The sequence below is a fragment of the Schistocerca gregaria genome, chromosome 3, assembly GCF_023897955.1.
Source record: "Schistocerca gregaria isolate iqSchGreg1 chromosome 3, iqSchGreg1.2, whole genome shotgun sequence".
NCBI classification, from domain to species: domain Eukaryota; kingdom Metazoa; phylum Arthropoda; class Insecta; order Orthoptera; family Acrididae; genus Schistocerca; species Schistocerca gregaria.
In genome coordinates, this window is record NC_064922.1 from 84,466,986 (window position 1) to 84,486,503 (window position 19,518).

Here is a 19,518-nt window from a genome sequence, read left to right on the forward strand (position 1 = left end):
GCGATGTTGCCAAACTCCTCACTTAATACGGCTTTTCGAAGCTTTGTTTTCGTGGGACAGCTGCCGTCTATCTTCCGGTGTCAGTCAACTCAGATTTTTCAGTATTTTCGTGAGAAAGAGCAGATAAGCAGTTGTTAGCATCCCACTTAGACAATGAATTCACATAATTTAGTTCCATTATGATTCACGAAGAGGAACTATGGACGAACTTTAAATGGATTGTAAACCTTGCTGTCGAGAAGTATGTGTCTAACAAGTGGGTTAAGGACGGAAAAGACCCACCGAGGTTTAACAACGAAATTCGGAAAATGCTAAGGACGCAAAGGCTGTCACTCTCTCGGTTCAAAAGAGAGTGCGCATATGACGACAGACTAAAGTTAGTGGAAATTCGTGCGTCTGTAAAACGATCGATGAGCGAAACGTACAACAACTACCCCCTCATACCTCAACAAAAGATCTTGCAGAGAACCCAATAAAACTCTGGTTCTACGTAAAATCAGTAAGCGGGTCTAAGACTTCCAGCCAGTCACTCGTTGACCAATCTGGCGTGTCAATAGAAGAAAGCAAAGAGAGAGCCTGAGTTTTAAATTTCGCGTTTAAGAAATCGCTCACGTAGGATAACTGCACAAAAATACCGTTGTTAGACCATTGCAAAGAGGATATAATAAAAGGAATGCCTGGGGTAGAAAAACAACTGAAAATGTTGCAAACAAGTAAATCGCCAGGTCCGCATGGAATCTGTTCGGTTTCACAAAGCGTACTCTACGGCATTCGCCGCTTACTTAGCTTGCATTTATCGCAAATCTCTCACCCAGCGCAAAGAACCGAGCGGCTAGGAAAAAGCGCATGTGAGTCCTGTATATAAGATGGGTAAAAGAACGGATCCGCCATATTACAAGCTAATATACTTAACAACGATTTGCTGCAGAATTCTTTAAAATATTCTCAGTTCGAATATAATAAATTTCCTTGACACGGAAAAATCTTATGTGCACGAGTCAGCAAGGTTTTAGAAAGCATCGCTCAGACGAAACTCAGCTTTCCCTTTTCTCACAAGGTATCCTGAGAACTATGGATGAAGTGTAACAGGCAAATTCCATTTTTCTAGATTTCCGAAAAGTATTTGACATCGCTCCAATGCAGACTGTTAACGAAATGGGACGGATTCCCAGATTTGTGAGTGGCTCGAAGATTTCTTAAGCAACAGAACGCAGCGCGTTGTCCCTGACGCCGAGTCTTCGTCAGAGGCAAGGGTATAGTCAGTCTAATACGACCGCTGTTATTTTCCATATTCATTAACAACTTGGCGGACAGAGACGTACCAGATGCAGAAGCTCTCCTGTGAGTCAAACAAACCTGTCATCTTTCGTGCTGCCCTTCTCCGATATCCCATGCTAGTCCCATATGGTATGGGTTGCACGCACTTCAGCAATATTCTCAGGTCTGCTGTAAGCTGCCCCAATTGTAGATCTACCAATGAAAAGAAGTCTGTCACTTGCTTTACCTACGACTGACACTATCTGACTATTCCATTTCATATCCCCAAAAATTGTTGCACCCAAGAATTTGTAAGGGTTTATAGATTTTACCGATGATCAACTGAAATTGTAGTCTGGGAAGTCCACAGAGCAGTTTCGAGACATGTATTGAATAATAATAATAATTATTATTATTATTGTATCCCAGAGAAGTGATAATTATCGACCCGATACACGAGTGAAAAAAATTCTGTAGTCCAGAATCCCCCACCCCTTGTCCTCGTTCTTTCTGGAGGCCTATGATTGTTGCCATAGAATATTGCTTTTCTGCATTGTGTGATAATACACTCCTGGAAATGGAAAAAAGAACACATTGACACCGGTGTGTCAGACCCACCATACTTGCTCCGGACACTGCGAGAGGGCTGTACAAGCAATGATCACATGCACGGCACAGCGGACACACCAGGAACCGCGGTGTTGGCCGTCGAATGGCGCTAGCTGCGCGGCATTTGTGCACCGCCGCCGTCACTGTCAGCCACTTTGCCGTGGCATATGGAGCTCCATCGCAGTCTTTAACACTGGTAGCATGCCGCGACAGCGTGGACGTGAACCGTATGTGCAGTTGACGGACTTTGAGCGAGGGCGTATAGTGGGCATGCGGGAGGCCGGGTGGACGTATCGCCGAATTGCTCAACACGTGGGACGTGAGGTCTCCACAGTACATCGATGTTGTCGCCAGTGGTCGGCGGAAGGTGCACGTGCCCGTCGACCTGGGACCGGACCGCAGCGACGCACGGATGCACGCCAAGACCGTACGATCCTACGCAATGCCGTAGGGGACCGCACCGCCACTTCCCAGCAAATTAGGGACACTGTTGCTCCTGGGGTATCGGCGAGGACCATTCGCAACCGTCTCCATGAAGCTGGGCTACGGTCCCGCACACCGTTAGGCCGTCTTCCGCTCACGCCCCAACATCGTGCAGCCCGCCTCCAGTGGTGTCGCGACAGGCGTGAATGGAGGGACGAATGGACACGTGTCGTCTTCAGCGATGAGAGTCGCTTCTGCCTTGTGCCAATGATGGTCGTATGCGTGTTTGGCGCCATGCAGGTGAGCGCCACAATCAGGACTGCATACGACAGAGGCACACAGGGCCAACACCCGGCATCATGGTGTGGGGAGCGATCTCCTACACTGGCCGTACACCTCTGGTGATCGTCGAGGGGACACTGAATAGTGCATGGTACATCCAAACTGTCATCGAACCCATCGTTCTACCATTCCTAGACCGGCAAGGGAACTTTCTGTTCCAACAGGACAATGCACGTCCACATATATACCGTGCCACCCAATGTGCTCTAGAAGGTGTAAGTCAACTACCCTGGCCAGCAAGATCTCCAGATCTGTCCACCATTGAGCATGTTAGGGGACTGGATGAAGCGTCGTCTCACGCGGTCTGCACGTCCAGCACGAACGCTGGTCCAACTGAGGCGCCAGGTGGAAATGGCATGGCAAGCCGTTCCACAGGACTATATCCAGCATCTCTACGATCGTCTCCATGGGAGAATAGCAGCCTGCATTGCTGCGAAAGGTCGATATACACTGTACTAGTGCCGACATTGTGCATGCTCTGTTGCCTGTGTCTATGTGCCTGTGGTTCTGTCAGTGTGATCATGTGATGTATCTGACCCCAGGAATGTGTCTATAAAGTTTCCCCTTCCTGGGACAATGAATTCACGGTGTTCTTATTTCAATTTCCAGGAGTGTATTATATTTGTGCACATTTTAAGCCACTTTCCTATCTTTGAAACTCTTAGAAATCTTATAACGATCGAACGGTATATTTTCGTTGCTTTTTTTGAGATTGAGCGATAACTGCATAATGTCTGAGGTTCATATTCGTGTAGTTCGCCGGATGATTAATGCACAATATACTCAGCAGTGGTCTCAAACACACTTCTCTGCTGCACACCTCAAGTGACTTTTACTTTAGTCGATGAGTCTTCGTCGAAGATAACATGCTGCGCCTGCGTACAGAGAAATCCTCGTCTCAGTCACAGATATACAGGGGGGGGGGGGGGCAAAAAAACCGGAATTTTACAAAACAACCTTATCCCCTTCAAAATACTCTCCAGTACAGCTAATACATTTGTCCTACCAGTGTTTCCACTGTTCAAACCATTTTTTGTAATCATCTTTAGAAAGGGCTGGTAGCTCCTCACTCGTTTATTCCTTGAGTTCTTCGATGTTATCAAATCGGTGTCCTTTCATGCCTCTTTTCCTGCGTGGAAATAAGAAAAAGTCGCGCGGAACCACGTCAGGCGAGTAAGGTGCCTGGAGCTGGGAACCACGCCATTTTTAGCCAAAAACTGTCTAACAGTGATGGCTGTGTGTGCAGGTGCGTTGTCGTGGTGGAAGAACCAGTCTCCCGTCTGCCACAAATAGGGTCTTTTTTCACGAACACTGTTGTGCAATCTTCTTAAAATTCCAAATAAAAGATCTGACTGACAGTCTGACCTAGGGGAACAAACTCTGAATGAGGTATATCTTTGGCATGAAAACAGCAAATCAGCATTATTTCTATGTTTGATTTTACTTGACGACATTTTTTTGGGCGGGGTGACGATGACTTTCCTATTGGCTTGACTGTACCTTTGTTTCTGGGTCGTAACCACAGCACCATGACTCATCACCTTTGACAGAAAATCTGGATCACTTTGAAGCTATTGTTTCAAAGCAAGACGTGTTTCAGCTCGACGTTCCTTTTGATTATCAGTAAGAATCCAAGGAACAAACTTGGCAGCAACCCTTTTCATTCCCAAATCTTCCGTTAAAATTCGCTGACCCGAGCTCCAAGATAACCCACTACTTCGAGACAGTGATCAATTGTCTGTCGACAGTCAGTGAACACAAGCTCTCGAATTTTTTCCTGATTTTCGTCGATTCTGGCAGTTGATGCACGTCCAGAACGAGGTTTGTCACCAAGCGCTAGGTCGCCATTCCTAAACCGAGCAAACCAGTCGTACATTTGAGTTTTTCCTACATAGCGTCATGTTAAGCTGTTTTCAACATTAAAATAGTTTCAGCACGATTTTGGCAAGAAGTAAATAAAATTTCACAGCTGCGCGTTGTTCAATTACACTTGCCATCATAAAACAGCGCTAGCAAAAACAATCACTACAAATGAACAGAACAATCCAGGTCAACAACACAGGCAATGAGTGGCGCTGCATACATCTAGCGGCAGAAATGCGCACTACACAAGCTCCGCCCACGGCAATGTTAATGAAAAGCCCGCTAAACCTGCTGGGCAGAACAGGTGACTAGGATTGTGGAAAGGGCCAAATAAGGTGTGGGTCAGGTTGACTCAAAATTGTAGTTTATTGTAATTTAATAACATCTTTAAACAAAAACGGCACATAGCCGAACCTTTGGACTACGAGTTTCAAAAAGGCAATTATTTCACTGCTGAATGCCTCCAAACAAGAAATCTTAAAGCAGCAAGATAAACCTCAAGTTGTAAAAACATGCAGTTAAAATTGCAAATTATGTAGCGACGCTGGGAGCCTCAAGGCAAGGGTGAATAGACAAACATAAACACGATGCAATACATACAGCTGAAGGCCCTCAATATAATTTTCAAGAATTTAAAATAAGTTACCATAATCTTTCAAAGCCGCAATGGTTTTTTTAATAAGAATTTAAGTGGATGAAGGCCCACAATTGATTTTCGAAAATTCAAAAATACATAGAATCCAGTAAAAGCAAGATTTTTTTAATCATTGGCTATGATAGATTATAAACCGACAAACACCGGTGAGGAGGACAATAAAGAGAACGGCACTCCGAAGCCTCCAGGGAGGTCGGTCTGCCCTCGTTCACTTATGTGAGACAGGTGGTGAGCCCAACTACACTTGATCCGTCGGAACCCAACCAGGGGGCAGCCACGGACCGGCCGACAAAACGACTTGCTTGCCACCAATAGGTACATGAGAACTCAAACACAAAAGTTGCGAATGTGACTATCCACAATGAAATATCTGTTAGCTGTCGAAACTACACACCATGTTGGACAGCGACAACGGGTGAGGAAAGGACGCTACCTGAAATTACGTTAGTGGCCAGGGCAGGTAACCGCAACACTAACGGCCACAAGGCAGAAAATTCCGCTGGTGCACTTGAACTGTAGTCAACCAGTATAATTAATTGCACCGCATGTCGGCTAAATTTCAGCAATAGAAACACTCGGTGTTGCTCACAGGAAAACCTCCCCACCAGCGAACCACCGAAACGAACCACACAACATGAATGGACGTGGCTTGGGAAGTTGAAACCACTATTCAACTATGACGTCGTGGGTCGGTGAACCACGAAGCTCGTAGCGACCGGACAGCTCCACATACGCTCTGACACTGCGCATGGATTGCCACCGCGCGGAGATAGCCTCTCTGGTCCGGAGCAACCGACCGACTCCTCTCAGAATGCCGACAACATCTAAAATAGTCGTCAGTGGAAATAACGGCAACTACACACATAACCTGAGAAAAACTTGCACGAAGACCTGAACGATACGCAACAGTAACTAAACACGCACGAAGACAAACTGGGAGTAGATGGACGCGCGCGCGCGCGCACACACACACACACACACACACACACACACACACAGTCGAGTCATAAACGATCAGCGAGCCAAAACTCGTCCGGTAGGACGACCTACCGACGATCCACCAAGACCGTGGCCCGGCTCCAGTGATGCGTGGCGCAATGGTCGGAAGAGCCACGTTGACTCAGAACTCACTGCTGCTCCAACCCGACTGCACCAGTGCCGCATTGCAACTCCCCGACTAGCTGGTCCGGACTGCGCTCCAGACGCGTTCCAACTGACTGGCAGACCCGAACTCCTTTTCGACAGACAACGACCGGGAAGTAATGGTAGTTAAGCAAATTTACTACGAGAGGGGATATGTCGATACACGCTGCTAGCGCCGGTCACGCTCAGGCAAAGCAGCAACTCAGTGACAGTAGTAATTTAAATTAACGTAGTGAGGTGGGAGTACGTTAAAAACAGGGTGTAAAATACATGATGGCGGTAACACGTGCCACACACGGCTCAGTTATTCTGGTTTTTTTTTTTTCGGGTACCCCCCCCCCCCCCCCTTCGCCCCCGCTCCCCGCTCATAGTTTGGTACCTGACTTAATCGTCCTTTTCTTAATAAACGTTGGTGTGCTATAGTGTCGAATGTGTTTTGCGTGTAAAGAAATACTGTATCCATCTCATTGCCTTGATCTGTGGCTTTCAGGATATCCTGTTAGAATAGTGCGAAATGGTTTCTCAAAACCGATGCTTTCGGTCATTACTTTATTTATTAAGCAATTTTTTTCTCGTTTATTTTGTTGCAGGACTTCGCATTCGATTATACATATGACTATCAACAGTCTCTTATAAAATGACAGTTGATGGGCTTCAAACTGTTCCGTTACCGCCATCCCTGCTGACCACGTGCTCAACCTGCCTGCCAGAGAATCTGTGTGGCACAGTGTTCTTGCAAAGTGTTCGAATCAAACTACTGTTTAATCCTTACCATAGATACTAAGAAGACAACTTTTAGTATGTGGACTTCTTCATTTTAAGTTCTGTAATTTTCATAAGTCTGTCTCCATAACTGAGTGGTCATTGTAGTCGGCTGCCACGTGGAGGACCTGTGTTCGATTCCCGGAGCTGCCAAGGAGGACTGGACGGGGTGCACTCGGCAGTGTGACGCCAACAGAGGAGCGGCCTGACCGAGCAATAGCAGCTCTGAGAGCAGAGTGCTGGCCACACGCCCCTCCCTACCGCATCTGCACGGCAGGGGATGACACAGAGGCCGCTCGACGTCCCTTGGGCTTTCAGGGCCTGGACAAGGAGCTCATGAAAGTTTTCCCTAATTCAGAAAAACCGCCAAACCGGTACTGACTCGCTTCCCTTTGACAGTAAGTAACATGCTCCAATGGTATTCAACCTTCTGCTCTTATGTGTCTTCCAATTTCTGTACTATTTTTGAGTAATACTCACCGTTCTGCCCTTGTATGTCCTCTGGCCCCTGGAAATAATGCTTCAGAGTGGTACTCAGACTACTGACCTTGGATGACCTTTGGCCCCTGTAAGGAACAGATTTCTGCTCTGGAAGTAATGATTCGGAGTGGTGCCCATCCTTGTGCCGTTGGATGTCTTTCTTGGCCCTGGACGTAACGCTTTGGAGTGGTACTCACCCTTCTGCCCCTGGATGCCCTCTGGCCCCTGAGGTCCTGGGTCTCCTCTCTCCCCTTTGTCTCCTCGTGGCCCCGGTGCTCCTCTCTCTCCGGTTGGACCTGGCAGACCCTGAAGTTGTGAACAAGAGCGTCATCAGTTACTGACCTAGTATACTTATACAGTGTTTGTGTAGTCTTGAACCATTGTGTGGCGATGGAAATTTGATCTTTGCATTTAATCCACGTGAACTGCAGAACATACACTACTAGCCATTGAAATTGCTACACAAAGAAGAAATTAAGATGATAAACGGGTATTGGACAAATATATTATACTAGAACTGATATGTGATTACATTTTTACGCAATTTGGGTGCATAGATCCTGAGAAATCAGTACCCAGAATAACCACCTCTGGCCGTAATAACAGCTGTGATACGCCTGGGCATTGAGACAAACAGAGCTTGGATGGCCTGTACAGGTACAGCTGCCCATGCAGTTTCAACACGATACCACAGTTCATCAAGAGTAATGAACGGCGTATTGTTTCGAGCCAGTTGCTCGGCCACCATTGACCAGGCGTTTTCAATTGGTGAGAGATCTGGAGACTGCTGGCCAGGGCAGCAGTCGAACATTTTCTGTATCCAGAAAGGCCCGTACAGGACCTGCAAACATGCGGTCGTGCATTATCCTGCTGAAATGTAGGGTTTCGCAGGGACCGAATGAAGTGTAGAGCCACGGGTCGTAACACATCTTAATGTAACGTCCACTGTTCGAAGTGCCGTCAATGCGAATTAGAGGTGACCGAGACTTGTAACCAATGACACCCCATACCATCACGCCGGGTGATACGCCAGTATGGCGATGACGAATACACGCTTCCAATGTGCGTTCACCGCGATGTTGCCAAACACGGATGTGACCATCATGATGCTGCAAACAGAATCTGGATTCATCCAAAAAAATGACGTTTTGCCTTTGGTGCACCCAGGTTCGTCGTCGAGTACACTATCGCAGGCGCTCCTGTCTGTGATACAGCGTCAAGGGTAACCGCAGCCATGGTATCCGAGCTGATAGTCCGTGCTGCTGCAAACGTCGTCGAACTGTTCGTGCAGATGGTTGTTGTCTTGCAAACGTCCCCATCTGTTGACTCAGGGATCGAGACGTGGCAGCACAAACCGTTACAGCTATGCGGATAAGATGCCTGTCATCTCGACTGCTAGTGATACAAGGCCGTTGGGATCCAGCACGGCGTTCCGTAGTATACTACTGAACTCAACGATTCCATATTCTGCTAACAGCAATGTCGCGATACGATAAACCGCAATCGTGGTAGGCTACAATCCGACCTTTATCAAAGTCGGGAACGTGATGGTACGCATTTCTCCTCCTTACACGAGGCATCACAACAACGTTTCACCAGGCAACGCCGGTCAACTGCTGTTTGTGTATCAGTAACTGGTTGGAAACTTTCCTCATGTCAGCACGTTGCAGGTGTCACCACCGGCGCCAATCTTGTGTGAAACCTCTGGAAGTTAAATTTCGCGTCTGTAGCACGTCATGTTCGTGGTGTAGCAATTTTAATGTCCAGTAGTTTATTAGAAGGATCAGCAAAATTCCTCTGGTTGTGTTACTACATAATGATGTATAATGACGTCAGCTGCTGTTGCAGCAGGTAGAATCACCCTACAGCAGGGTTTACTATGTTCCACAGAACACGCGTGTTCCACGGGCAGTAAATAAGTGCTCCGCGATAAATTATTAACAACATGGAGCTTTATCCAAATTTTAATTATACTAATTATTTTTTTAAAAATTCCATTATGATTTCTGTGCTGTTAGTAGCGATTTAAACTTTATGTAATCACTGAAGAAAGCAAGTTTTTCTCATTTTTAAAAAAATGTTGTTAACCTTCAAAATAAACAAGGTGTAAGAACAAAGTACCAGGATTCGCAAAGTTTTCTGTCGGAGGAAAAGTTTAGGTTCAAAAATTGTTCAAATGGCTCTGAGCGCTATGGGACTTAACATCTGGGGTCATCAGTCCCCTAGAACTTAGAACTACTTAAATCTAACTAACCTAAGGCCATTACACACATCCATGCCCTAGAGCAGGATTCGAACATGCGAACGTAGCGGTGGCACGGTTCCAGACTGAAGCGCCAACAGCCGCTCGACCACAGAAAAGTTTAGAAACCCCATGCTCTACAACAACAGTTGTAACATCCATTTTCATTCTTCATTAGGAAAAGTTTATAGATGCAGAAGAATTATGCTACATAGTGCGCATTACCTCTGTCGTTGGACGTTAGAAGCACGGTAGCAGGATCACGTGGATGGATGAAGAGCGGAACGCGTTAGCACGTTACATCTCCGGGATCAGAGTATGATTATGTTGACAACATGAGCCGATGAATCTCGCTTGTCAAAAGGGTTTCCGTATGACAGATGGGGCCGCATCTCAAGTCGATGAATTGAATTGGAACCCAAGTACAGCAGGCGTCATCTCTATCTAGGGAATGATATAGGAACTAATTATCTGTAACGGGTAACTATTTGTTGATTCATTCCATTCTGCAAGAACTTGTGCCGTCAGCAAGACAATGCAACCAAATTGTGTCAGAATGGTTTAAGGGACAGCCTAACGACCTGAGATGATTGAATCGTCTCGCAGGTGCCCTCACTTCAGGTGTACTGGGAATATTCTGGGACGGCACGCTGTCTGCACCTTGGGTCCATCTTCCATCAGCCCCAGTGAGTGGCGGACGACAGCTGAGGTGTTCTGGAACAGGTCGGGTCGTCCCCAGAGTGTCGGTGTCTCCCAGAGTGACACGATGGCCCTGAACGTCGTCATCATGGCGAAAGTAAGCACTATATGCTGTCAGATTGGACTCTCTGATTCAACTGCCCAAGGATAAATGTAACCCCTATATTACAGTGGAGTGCCTGGTGGAGGGTTATTCGTATCGAAATTTGTAACATTGATAATGATGGAACATTTGTAACATTCTTTCATACTTCTCGATGAACGGAATGCGGTAAAAATGCCTGTGCGCCACTGTGAGAGGCATGTTGTTGACAGTGCTTACACGAGATATTCGCAGGTGGGATGTAGCATGCCACAAGATCTTTCTCGAATATTGTTGCTAGAATCTTTCCAGTGACACAAACAAGAAATGGATATTCTACTACATCAGTTGCTGAACTTTGGATACAAGGGAGCTCACAGTAGCCCGACGATTCCGTCTACTGCCGACATAGGAGTCTTGGTCTCCTGATCCTACCTCGATGCAAAGGATGTTCGACCGTAGCTCTGGCAATCACGCTCTCCAGATCTCTCATCCGATGAAAACATCTGGCCATGGATTTCCAAGAGACACTCAGGTTTAAAATTTGCTACCAGTTCTGTGAGAAAGATATATCTTTCTGTACAGCCTGATAATGAACAGAAATTTAAAGAAGTTCATGAGCTCATTGACTCAAAAGACTACGAACTTAAATCAGCACTCTTAACGTCAGAGTCAAATTTAAAGTGTCAGACGCGTCTGTCAGTGACAGACGGATGATGTTCTCAAGTAAGCTGAGGCCATGAGTGAATCTGTGGTACACAATACCCGTACGTTTAACAGAATAGGGTCTCAAGAAAAGCGACTAGCAAATTTTGATAATAAATTTAAAAATGTCGCAGTAAGTCAGTTTTTTGTGATAATTTCACAGTAATGGCAATATACAAATGAAATGTTTTCCTGGAAAAGCAAAATACTACCCGTAGATTTTATTCAACGTTGGAGCAACAATTCTGCATCTAACATGATAGGCATGCAAAATATTAAATTTGTCGAATACTTTTAGAGGGAGACGCTGTGACTTGGGAAAATCTATGTTAATTTAAGTTATTAAGAATTTGAAAACGTTTTCTTAGCATTTTCTGGTCTGAGGCAAAAAAAGATAAGACTCCGGAATACACTTTTGAATCGAATACGTTACCGTCGCTGAAGGATTAGCATGAATGTTTCCTGTAAAAATCAGTTACAAGTTTTGGGCATCTGAACAAGCCTCTCCAACTGCTGATTGAAACTGAGGCATCTGTTTGAGAGCTTGCAGTGGAAGTTAGTAAATGCAGGCAGTCATTTGATGGAGCATTTCTGAGATGACGTTAATAGGTAGGAAAGGGTCTTAGAATATAAAAGCAGGCATCTTGGAACTGCAGGGAGCGGAGGACACGAGGGGTAGCACGAAAACAAAAATGTCCACAGATACTGGGAGGAGCAATAATAAGCCCAGAAATCGCCCTCCTGGATTTATAAATTACGGCATGCAATTACTAATTAAACACTATTCTAAATAAAATTCAAGAACTTGTAGTTCATAATCAATAAAATTTTATCCCGTGAAAGAAACTATTAGTCTGTTAAACAGATTCAGATTACTGTCTGAGAGAAATTTCAGAGGTAGAGGGTGAAGCTGATTTTTTTTTTTTTTTTGGGGGGGGGGGTTGGAACACTTGTATGGAGAGACATGTCTGCAGAGCATGGGGCTGTTGGTGGCACAGTCGTCTTTTTGCAGGTCGCCTGTTTGACAGCTGACGAAGCCAGACGACTGTAAATGCAAAACGTCTGGTTGTGGTGACGGACTGGTGTAGCTCAGCCCGGTGTCTAGGTTGGAGCGGCAGGTGATAGCTTGGTTGTGACCTGGCGAAGCCCATGAATTTGAAAGTAAAGAAGCTGGTTGCGGTAACAGACAGATCTGTTGCTTGGTGAGGTCTGGGTTAACTTGGAAGGTGATTGCTTGAGAGTTGTAAAAGGGACCAATGTAAAACCATAAAACTTGTGTGTGGTCACACACTTATCTTTAGCTTATCCCGAGGTGTAGGTTAGGTTGGAATCTGACCATTTGGTTGTGACTTGCCGAAATGAACGAACGTGAAAGCAAATAAAGCAAAGCAGACACGTCAACACTTTCCTCAACACTGACATAATTCGATTTCACTGAAGGAGCCGGCCGGATTGACCGTGCGGTTCTAGGCGCTACAGTCTGGAACAGAGCGACCGCTACGGTCGCAGGTTCGAATACCTCGGGCATGGATGTGTGTGATGTCCTTAGGTTAGTTAGGTTTAATTAGTTCTAAGTTCTAGGCGATTGATGACCTCAGAAGTTAAGTCGCATAGTGCTCAGAGCCATTTGAACCATCATTGAAGGACGGGAAATCGTTGGGTTCAGGGGTCGAAACTCGGAAGCGAATGGTGAGAGAGACCAATACACAGATAATATGGAAAACTAGAAAACGCTACGCATAAAGGTCAGACATGTGAGTAGTTCACTGGCCAAGAATACTAGCTGATGTAACCTAGATACCAGTTCGGTGTATGACACACAGCATATTGCCGATGTACATTACTTGAATACTCTATTAAAATTACGGTTTTTTGGAAAGGCTCGTGGGACAAGAACGTAGCAAGATGAAAAGGCAACACGGGATGGATAATAAAAACTTGGAAGAGGGGTGTCCCTACGTTTAAAGGTAGAACACGGTGTAACTACGGTGCATCAACAGAGAGACGATGTGTCCACGTGCAGGTGTACTTACGGACGCTCCAGGTGGCCCGACGTTGCCGTCGACGCCCGGCGGCCCCGGAGGCCCTGGAATCCCCAGCGGCATGTTCTCCAGCAGCGAGCTCAGGTTGCAGGAGCACACTCCAGGCGGCCCGGGGGGACCGCGCAGCAGCCCGTCGATCTGCAAAGGCAGCGCCGAGAGGGCGCCAGGCATCAAGTAATGTGTGCTGCGCGCAGCGTCATACACCCACAAAGTATATGCTCCTCACAGAGAGATACCACACAGTCTGCTTAGGTCCACCTCTAATAATTTTGCCATTTTTAACGATGTTCCTTATCAACCAAGTTGCCTGACACATTTTTTTTCAGAATTCGATTCACTGTCTCATCATTACTTATACGATGCGCCCATCTCACTTCAATACTTCTCTGAAGCACCACATTTCAATAGCTTCTATTCTCTTCTCGTCTGAAATGTTTATCGATCATATGTCACTTGGCATTCCAGACAAATATCTTCAGTAACACTTAAACTTATTAAAACTTGAATACACAGTACTAATGTTCCACAATAACGTATTGTCGAAGCACGTTGTTGGAATACTCTATTAAAACATACGGTTTTTTGGAAAGATGTGTGAGGTAAGAGTGTAGCAAGATTAAAAGGCAACATTAGGTGGATAATTATTGCGGAACATGAACACTGTGTATTCAGATCTCTAATATGCGTATGTTCCTCCAAGAACAGACCAAATGTTGCACAAATATTCCTCTCTACTTCGTCACCGTGCGATGTGGTGCAGTGGTTAGCACACTGGACTCGCATTCGGGAGGACGACGGTTCAATCTCGCGTCTGGCCATCCTGATTTAGGTTCACCGTGATTTTCCTAAATCGCTTCAGCAAATGTCGGGATGGTTCCTTTGACAGGGCACGGTCGATTTCCTTCCCCATCCTCCCCTAATCCAATGAGACCGATGACCTCGCTGTTTCGCCCCTTCCCTAAATCAACGCAACTCAACAAATCTACTTCATCCATCACCAGTTACTTTGTTTCCCAAATACCAAAACCGCGTCTCCAACTGTTAGTGTCTCGTATTCTTGTGTAAGCCCTCTGCTTCTACTGGTGATTTAGTGGTAAAAACGCACTGTCTTGAAATCGAAATGTCGCGATATCGAATGCCGGTCGGACAATGAAATTTTTCAGTGTGCCTTCAATGTAACCTTCACATCAGAGCTGTCAGTGATGTGAAGGTTCCTCGTCAAACTGTGGGTCCCACTTCCCCGGGTTGGCGACACGTATGTCGCCCAATACGCGACCGATTAAAAGACTTGCACCTCGCCACTGAGCCACACGGAATTTGTTTCATTCGGCTACACTCCTCAGTGGTAAACTGCCACACTGTGCATATGTAGGTCTTGGATTTGATCCACGATCGATCCCAGAAGTCACTTATCGCTGGTTTCATCTCTGAGAACCTTTGTTGGTGCGAAAAATGCCCAGTTAAACCGTAGGTCCCCCTTTATCTGGCTGAGTGAGTGTTGACAGGCCGGATGAAGATTGCCTCATGCGCGAGTGTGCCTAGTACAGCAGCTGCAGGTGCGCCAGCATTTACACTCCTGGAAATGGAAAAAAGAACACATTGACACCGGTGTGTCAGACCCACCATACTTGCTCCGGACACTGCGAGAGGGCTGTACAAGCAATGTTCACACGCACGGCACAGCGGACACACCAGGAACCGCGGTGTTGGCCGTCGAATGGCGCTAGCTGCGCAGCATTTGTGCACCGCCGCCGTCAGTGTCAGCCAGTTTGCCGTGGCATACGGAGCTCCATCGCAGTCTTTAACACTGGTAGCATGTCGCGACAGCGTGGACGTGAACCGTGTGTGCAGTTGACGGACTTTGAGCGAGGGCGTATAGTGGGCATGCGGGAGGCCGGGTAGACGTACCGCCTAATTGCTCAACACGTGGGGCGTGAGGTCTCCACAGTACATCGACGTTGTCGCCAGTGGTCGGCGGAAGGTGCACGTGCCCGTAAACCTGGGACCGGACCGCAGCGACGCACGGATGCACGCCAAGATCGTAGGATCCTACGCAGCGCCGTAGGGGACCGCACCGCCAGCAAATTAGGGACACTGTTGCTCCTGGGGTATCGGCGAGGACCATTCGCTACCGTCTCCATGAAGCTGGGCTACCGTCCCGCATACCGTTAGGCCGTCTTCCGCTCACGCCCCAACATCGTGCAGCCCGCCTCCAGTGGTGTCGCGACAGGCGTGAATGGAGGGACGAATGGAGACGTGCCGTCTTCAGCGATGAGAGTCGCTTCTGCCTTGGTGCCAATGATGGTCGTATGCGTGTTTGGCGCCGTGCAGGTGAGCGCCACAATCAGGACTGCATACGACCGAGGCACACAGGGCCAACACCCGGCATCATGGTGTTGGGAGCGATCTCCTACACTGGCCGTACACCTATGGTGATCGTCGAGGGGACACTGAATAGTGCACGGTACATCCAAACCGTCATCGAACCCATCGTTCTACCATTCCTAGACCGGCAAGGGAACTTGCTGTTCCAACAGGACAATGCACGTCCGCATGTATCCCGTGCCACCCAACGTGATCTAGAAGGTGTAAGTCAACTACCCTGGCCAGCAAGATCTCCAGATCTGTCCCCCATTGAGCATGTTTGGGACTGGATGAAGCGTCGTCTCACGCTGTCTGCACGTTCAGCACGAACGCTGGTCCAACTGAGGCGCCAGGTGGAAATTGCATGGCAAGTCGTTCCACAGGACTACATCCAGCATCTCTACGATCGTCTCCATGGAAGAACAGCAGCCTGCATTGCTGCGAAAGGTGGATATACACTGTACTAGTGCCGACATTGTGCTTACTCTGTTGCCTGTGTCTATGTGCCTGTGGTTCTGTCAGTGTAATCATGTGATTTATCTGACTCCAGGAATGTCTCAATAAAGTTTCCCCTTCCTGGGACAATGAATTCACGGTGTTCTTATTTCAATTTCCAGGAGTGTATATACAAACACTATGTGATCAAAAGTATCCGAAAACCCTCAAAAACATACGTTTTTCATATTAGATGCATTGTGATGCCACCTACAAGCAGGTACTCTATATCAGCGACCTCAGTAGTCATCAGACATCGCGAGACAGCAGAATGGGGCGCTCCGCAGAACCCACGGACCTCGAACGTTCTCAAGTGATTGGGTGTTACTTGTGTCATACGTCTGTACGCGAAATCTCTATACTTGTAAACTAGGTCCACTGTTCCCGATGCGATAGTGAAGTGGAAACGTGAATGGACACGTACAGGACAAAAGCGTACAGTCCGACCTCACCTGTTGACTGACAGAGACCGTCGATAGTTGAAGAGGATCGTAATGTGTAACAGGCAGACATCTATTCAGACAATCCCACAGGAATTCCAAACTGCATCAGGATCCATTGGAAGTACTGTGACAGTCAGTAGGGAGGTGAGAAAACTTGGGCTTCATGGTCGAGCAGCTGCTCATAAGCCACACATCACGCCAGTAAATGCCAAACGACGCCTGGCTCGGTGTAAGCATTGGACGATTGAGTAGTGGAAAAACGTTGTATGGAGTGATGAATCACGATAGCCAATGTGGCGATCCGACGGCAGGGTGTGGGTATGGCGAATTCCCGGTGAACGTCATCTGGCGGCGTGTGTAGTGCCAACTGTAAAATTCGGAGGCGGTGGTGTTATGATTTGGCCGTGTTTTTCATGGAGGGGGTTTGCACTCACTGTTGTTTAGCGTGGCACTATCACGGCACAGGCCTGCTGTCATGTTTTATGCACCTTCTTGCTTCCCACTGTTGAAGAGCAATTCGGGAATGGCGACTTCATCTTTCAACACGATCGAGCACCTGTTCATAATGCACGGCCTGTGTCGGAGTGGTTACACGGCAATAACATCCCTGTAATTGGACTGGGCTGCCCAGAGTCCTGGCCTGAATCCTTCAGAACACCTTTGCGATATTTTGGAAAGCCGACTTGGTGCCAGCCCTCGCTGACCGACATCGATACCTCTCCTCAGTGGAGCACTCCGTGAAGAATGGGCTGCCATTCCCTTAGAAACTTTCCAGTATCTGATTGAACGTTGCCAGCGAGAGTGGAAGCTGTCATCAAGGCAAAAGGGTGGGACAACACCATATTGAATTCCTGCGTTACCGAGGGAGGGCGCCACGAACCTGTAAATCATTTTCTCCGGATGCTTTTGATCACATAGTGTACGAGGGCTACTGGGAAAGTAAGGAATGATCGGTTGCGAAATGGGAACTACAGTAAAAATTATATGAAGCTTCGCACATATGTATTGGGTAGAGACTCTAGTATGGCCATACACCGCATCTCAGTTCTGGTCGAGTAGTGACCTTGTAAAGATATCTAGAAAATAGGGTCTCACGCCCAAGTATGGGTGCCTGAAGAGAGATTTCGCCCGATTTGATCTAACCCCACATAACGTAACTGTCACGCAGTTCCTTCTTGATGACAGCTCTCGGCCGCACGTTGAAGGTGCAATGACGAGGCCCCTGCAGCGTTTGACCACTCACCATTCAGCCAGGACTGACTTTCGTCTCTGCTCAAATGAACCGCTGCCTATGAAGACAACTTTTAGCACAGACAACGAACTGCAGTCCGGCGTAGAAAGCTGTCGGAAAGCACAGGAGGCTGCCTTCTATGACAATGGTATTGGAAAATTGGAACAACGCTAGGGCAGATGTCTCAGTCGGAGCGGCTACTGTGTAGAGAAGTAATTGGAAGGTGTAGCTAACTGTTGCAAATAAAACACTTTTGATTTTCACTGTGGTTTTCATTTCTTCTCTTACTTTCCCAACAGCCCTCGTATATACTTTGCTAGTTGCCTTACACAGTGAGCGGAAGGTACTTCACGTTTGTTCCCCCTGCAACGATCCAGTCGCGAATGGCGCGTTGAAAGAACGCTTGTCGGTAAACATCTGCATCAGCTCCAATTTCTCGAATTTTCTCGCTGCGGTCACTTCACGAGACGATTGTGGAAGGAAGTAATAGTAAATCTCTCCGCGAAGGACAACGCCTCTCTCGTACCATCTACCACTGGAATTTGTTGAACATCTCCATAACGTTATCTCGACGGATAAAAGATCTCGTGACGAAAAACACCACTTTTAGTTGAATCTTGTCTGTCTCTTCTATAAATGGAACCTGGTAAGGGTCCACCGATGAGTCACTTCTTTCGTAAGTGAGTTACATTTCTTTAACAGTTGTCCTACCAGACTCAGCCTGGCATCTGTCTTCCATGGCTTTTGTTTTATGTGGTCATTCCGCTGCGGATAGTTAGTCCTGTTTATTTTACGGTAATTACAGTTTTCAGTGATTTTTCACCAGTAGTGTAACCGTACAGAATATAGCTTCCCCATTGAAATAATACGAAAAGACTTAAGAAACAGCATTTATAAAGAAGAGACATTTTAAAATTGAATAATATACTTTTTTCTCATGTACCTGTATTATAATAATTTCTCTGTGTAAGCGAAAAACATAATATACATTTTTCTCCACAGCCGCCCGACGCTGCAGAAAATACGTAGCTCTAAGATTCTTATTTTCAGTACAACAGCCGAGAGCCAGAGCCAGGTCTCCGACTACAATTCAATGATTAACGGAGGTACGAAAAAATACTCTCGCGCGTGTTTGGGCCGTAATTGTAATTAATAACTAAAGATTTTTTGCTTTAAAGTGAGCTGATTAGCCGAGGAAATTAATATGAAAAGCTTATTCCATTGTTCAACTTATATGCTCATGTTTTAAGATTCAGTGAGTCTAACGTTCATTAACGTAATAAATAATTTATACTGAAGATTAATACCGTTAAAAAGAGAACTTCACAAAAGCATTTAATTGTAAATCAAAATTAAATGAAATGTCAGTTTCTCTAAGGCCCACCACGTAAGTCGGCAACAATCAACGTTACCAATGAATAATATATTAAGTTACGACGGCCGGCGGACGCGAGAAGTTAACTTGTTCGCATATTTACGCACAGTACGTTACATTTATTTACATCCCTTACCATCGATCGACCGTCTGCTCCTTTTCTCCAGTCTCCGTTGCTCCAGCGACCTACTATTGCTAGAAGGGGAGCAATTTCTTTCATATAATCTCTATAGATCCCGACGTGTACGTCATCTGGTCCACATACCTTTCCACTATTACGTGATTACAATTGCTTTTCCATAACGC

At 46.5% G+C, this 19,518-nt stretch overlaps 1 protein-coding gene across 6 annotated transcripts in view; it reads right to left on the minus strand.

Moving 5' to 3' along the window:
- LOC126354686 (collagen alpha-1(XVIII) chain-like) overlaps positions 1–19,518 on the minus strand; it is a 2,024,079-nt gene that overhangs the window by 158,788 nt on the left and 1,845,773 nt on the right. For all 6 annotated transcript variants that reach the window (XM_050004490.1, XM_050004491.1, XM_050004489.1 and 3 more), the window contains 2 exons: positions 13,296–13,442; positions 7,732–7,840 (listed from right to left, as the gene is read on the minus strand). In XM_050004490.1, coding sequence (XP_049860447.1) covers positions 7,732–7,840; positions 13,296–13,442 — 256 coding nt within the window. The remainder of the gene's footprint in view (positions 1–7,731; positions 7,841–13,295; positions 13,443–19,518) is intronic.